The sequence below is a fragment of the Brienomyrus brachyistius genome, chromosome 3 (genome assembly GCF_023856365.1).
Source record: "Brienomyrus brachyistius isolate T26 chromosome 3, BBRACH_0.4, whole genome shotgun sequence".
NCBI classification, from domain to species: domain Eukaryota; kingdom Metazoa; phylum Chordata; class Actinopteri; order Osteoglossiformes; family Mormyridae; genus Brienomyrus; species Brienomyrus brachyistius.
In genome coordinates, this window is record NC_064535.1 from 22614152 (window position 1) to 22618756 (window position 4605).

Sequence of the window (4605 nt, forward strand, 5' to 3'; positions counted from 1 at the left end):
CAAATGCTGATTGCGGTCTCACGTGCCTCCTAGCGTGGTGCTTATTTTTAACATGAAGAAATTCTTGGTTTCTTAGTCTTGTAGAAGACACCCCAGAGGGGGGGGGGGGGGGTTAAAGTTACTTATAGCCTCATCGCCCCCACGTGCACGCTGGGGCTGTTCGATGACGAGGAATGCCTCCTCTTGCAAATCTCTGACAGATAAATGATGTGTTCAGAATGTACTTTTGTAAATGATACATTCATACAGAGTTTTGTTTGTTGAATGGAGATATAAGCATAGTTTTATTTTTTTCTACAAAAACTCAGAAAAACTATGAAGTTGAAGATGATAGTGTGGGAGTGTGAATCTCTTCCTTACAAGCCTTGTAGCTAAAATTACACCGAGGGCTTGTGTCTCTCTTTACGACGCAGCGTCAGATCGGCTGAGGTGGGGATGCATTTGGCCTGAGTGGAGTAACATTTAAAGAGGGCCGTTGGAAAGCACTTTGCCAAGCGTGGGAAGGAACATATGTGAGACCTGAGTAGATGAGTAACAATGTTTCTCATTTTCATGCAAGGTGTGATATTTCCGTGCAGTCTGTCTGTTTGGTTACTGCAAGAGGCATGAGTGTGTGTTTCTGAGTGTGCACGCATGTGTGTGTGTGTGTGTGTGTGTGTGTGGCAGCGTCTCTGCATGAGTGATAGACACATTGCATTGCAGTCATGTGTCCTGTCCTCAGAGGATCTGTTGACATTAAACCTTGAGTATCCGGTTTCATTAAAAAGGATAGTATGATGACATAAATACAATGATTGCAGAAAGTGTTAATCCCTAATTCTTTAATAATGTTGCAAATGTATTGGTTTTATAACAAAAGTCCATTGACAAGAAATATTTAACATATTTGCACATATCTTCCGCACTGACATTTTCGTTTTATTAAGTGTCATTATTTTTTGACTGATCTTGCCATTTTGCTATTAATTGCAATTGTGGTCATTAACACAAACTTTTGGAGTAATATGTCATTGCAAAGGTGTTACAGTGAACAGCTCAACTTACCCAAACTGGTTGTTGGGTTTTAATTTACTACTACATGAAATGAATGTTTTACATAAACATAAAATGTTTCTATTGTAATTTATACTTTTTGTAAAAAAAATTTAAATTATATTTTTTAGCCCTGCGATGAAGTGGCCCCCCATCCTGGGTTGTTCCCTGCCTCGTGCCCATAGCTTCCAGGATAGGCTCCGGACCCCCTGCGACCCATGGCTGGATGGAATAATACTTTTTTATTATGAAACCAACAGATTTGCAATATTATTACTGAATTAAGCAAGAGTCCCAAGACGTTCTGTGAACTCTGATGTGAGGCCCTTTCGTTCCAGTTCTGTGTTGCTGGAATAGGGCAGTGATTTTCTTCACTGAGATCATTCACTGTTTTTCACCAAGAAAAGACAATGGGATTCAATACTAATACTGTATGACATGCAGCACAATGAGATGCAACATTCTTTGTTTTAATCATAGTCATAGATAGCCAATATAGTCATAGACCATACTTCAAATGATTCTGCAAACTTACAGTGAGTTTAGATTATATTTGCATAAAATTGCAAAAATAGTGACCATTACCATTGAGCACAATGGTATGGAGTTCTTTTGTCATTTTACAAACACTGTATACAGAAAATGAATAAATAAATAAATGTATGCATTCCATTTTTATACATGCTCTTCAAGCATGAAAACAAATAAATTAATAATAAAAAAATCCTTTCCAAAATTATACATAGATTTACTTAAAAAATAAATTAATTAAATAAAAAAGTTACATTACATAAAGTTAATTAAGTTAATTAAAGTTAAATGGAGTTGGCCTGGTGAAACTGCTATATCCGGCTTGTGCGGGTTTGCCGCTTCCTGCGAGAAAGTTCCTTGCACGCTTGCAGTTTGCTGCCCAGGAGAGATGCTCTGTTGAATACTGTCAACAGTTCTTGAATTGCCTTTCTCTGGACCACCAGGTTATCAGGCTAAATGGAAGCAACAAAAGCCCTCAGTATGCATCACAACAGTTACTCTGTCAGTGTGTAGAATGGTTCTCCTCAATGTCATATTTTTACATCATATTTTTAATTTCTGAGGTTTAGAAAGAAACATTTTTTTTTTGCGAGTCAAAGGAAAACGTAATCTATTTCATGACTGCATGTCGATGGGAAGATAATGTGATCAAATCATCAAAGGAAGTCATCTTTATAATCCTTAGCCATCACATATGAAGAAGGAGAGTTATATATTCAGTATAATGCATTAATTCTCGTATGAAGTCACGAGTCCAAAATAGGCCAGTCTTGGCAACTAGGTCTTTGGTTCTATGTCTACAGCTAGTGACTGTTAGAGATTCTTCAAGCATGTCTGATCTGGGATAAAAATTCTGCACATCCCATTTTGTACATTTCAAATAACCCAGTTATCACAACATCCAGAACTCAGCGATATCACAACCAAGGGCACCAGCAGGCAGTTTTTTTTAAATGAAAACACCTCAATCAGTGACTTCTGTCAGTTGTTTTCTTTTGAGATCAACTCAAGCCTTCAAAAGGTGTCGGGTCCACTTACCGCAATTGCCCAAAGCTCCTGAAGATGTGCCTTCAGGGTTCCAGTGTTTGGGAAATGGTTCTTCATTAAGGTTTCCAACCTACTCCTGGTATGGCTGATGCTGACCTTCATATCTGGATCTGTGGTGCTGTTCATCATGCGTGACAGAATGTCTACGTACACCTCCAGGACCTCTCCAATGATCACTCCTTGTTCCCCATCCTGTCAGAGCCAAACACAAGTCAGGGAGCTGTCCGTCATTGAAAAACACACACTCTGGCATCCACACAGTCAAATCGATGGAGGCAGCAGAAGATTACATGACTGCTTTGTTGTAAAATGCAGCAAAGGTTAGTTAGTAGCGTGAATTAATATTTACTTTAAAGTTTTCCAGGTTGTTCAGGCTTCTCAGGAAAATGGGATTGTGGAACAAAGACTTCTCGTTGGTTTTCTGCAAAGAGGAACAGAAGGGAAACATGTATGGCCCATCTTGGTGTCTTCAGACTCCTAGCTGAGACTGGAAATCAACATTCTGTCTACAGTTTAACACTTCTGAAATGATAAACCATGGCTCAGTTTCATTTGAGCAAACCACAAACTATATACCCACTAAACTTTATACTCAGTCATGATGACTGGCTCAAGCAGCACCTTAAATTTCTCCAAAAAAAACCATTGACGATATATGACTGGATGGTTGGACTCAGAAGCAAAAATTTATTCTATATCCATGGTCCCAGCCAAACACTGACAGACCAGTCAATATCACACACAGCGACTATACTTACAAAGTATTCCTTCATTTTTCTGAGATCTTCCCTCATGTTATGTGATATAAAGTCAGTTGAACTCGCCCCGCTTAAAATCATCACAAATATCCCACATAAATGGTACAGCCTTAGTAACGAGACCATTTGTTTCAAGAGTTGTGCCTCTGATCTGGCAAACTGTTCAAGTCGCCGTCACGATATGGGCGTTCCGCGTTTGGCGCAGTGCTATTTATCGATAGGTGCGAAGCTGAGGTTTCCTTCGCGTGGGTTGTCTAGAATTCTGTGTCGCGCTTATGGATTCCCAGGAAGCTCCTTTGTCTTGCTGATGTTGAGTTTTTGTTTTCTCGTAATGACCTTGTCAAGTAACTTGGTGAAAAAAAAGGCAGTGACAGCTGGGCTGCACCTTTGTGTGATTGTGTCTGTTTCCAAGGCGAACAGAGGATGGAAATGACCTGGACATGACTGACCATTTCAACCATGGACCACAGAACACATCTGAACTGGGAGAGGGAAATTGGGAGGGAGGGGGGTATGTCATGTCCACCTGTCTGTTTTCTTATGAAAGACTGGTATATAATGTTTTGTTTTTTACAAAACATGCATAAGTACCAGAGAAAGTCTGCACACACTAATAATAGGATTCATTGTTCTAGCCTTGGCATCGTATCCCAATATTCTTGTGAAGTTAGTGGGGTCGAGTACTTTGCATTAAACAGGGACTGTTTTACCTGTAGAGGAAAGCCCGAGACCAGAGGACAGTATACAACAGAATGAAATTTTATTGATCTTCATAGGGAAATTCTCTTTTTGCCCAACTCATCCTGCACCCCATAAGACACACAAAGATGAGAGCAAGCAGGGGGCAGGCAAAGGGAAGCCACCTAAGATGCCCATGGAGTTGGGTGTTAAGGGCCTTGCTCAAGGGCCTGGCTCCTCTTCATGCTTCTCCTCCTTGACCAGTCACATCGTATCTCGATCATCGTTCCGGAAAAGTAGAATGGAGATGCCAACCAGTGCTGCTCTTTGCTGATGCAGCGTGGATTTATATGTAGATTCTCGCCCAGAGATTTTCGTTCAAGACACCTCCCTGGTGTGCTACGAGCCTGAGAGTGGGTGACTGCTCTGTGGACGGAAAAGAGCCCCTCTCTAGATTCCTCTGTCACCTTCCGAGGGTTTTGGAGAAGCCTGGAGAACTCTTTGACCATCCTGGAAAAGTCTTTGAACATCCCATGGTAGGTCCGGGAGGCAGGGATTC

General features: G+C 40.8%; 1 protein-coding gene across 1 annotated transcript; it reads right to left on the reverse strand.

The window, feature by feature from the left end:
• Window positions 1-818: 818 nt before the first annotated feature.
• ifng1 (interferon gamma 1) lies at window positions 819-3548 on the reverse strand. The gene is made up of 4 exons (XM_049008354.1): window positions 3369-3548; window positions 2960-3031; window positions 2602-2802; window positions 819-2015 (listed from the first exon to the last, which is right to left on the reverse strand). Exons 1-4 carry the CDS (start codon window positions 3492-3494, stop codon window positions 1875-1877), a joined length of 540 nt encoding a protein of 179 aa, XP_048864311.1. The 5' UTR covers window positions 3495-3548; the 3' UTR covers window positions 819-1874.
• Window positions 3549-4605: the final 1057 nt, after the last annotated feature.

What these genes read in the sequence shown, in the direction of transcription:
- ifng1 (XM_049008354.1), bottom strand. Translation starts at nt 3,494, where the DNA reads ATGGTCTCGTTACTAAGGCTGTACCATTTATGTGGGATATTTGTGATG. An exon ending in GAAAAATGAAGGAATACTTT is followed by an intron (nt 3,032 to 3,368) that starts GTAAGTATAGTC and finishes TCCTCTTTGCAG; the next exon opens with AAAACCAACGAGAAGTCTTT. An exon ending in AGGAGCTTTGGGCAATTGCG is followed by an intron (nt 2,016 to 2,601) that starts GTAAGTGGACCC and finishes GCTTCCATTTAG; the next exon opens with CCTGATAACCTGGTGGTCCA.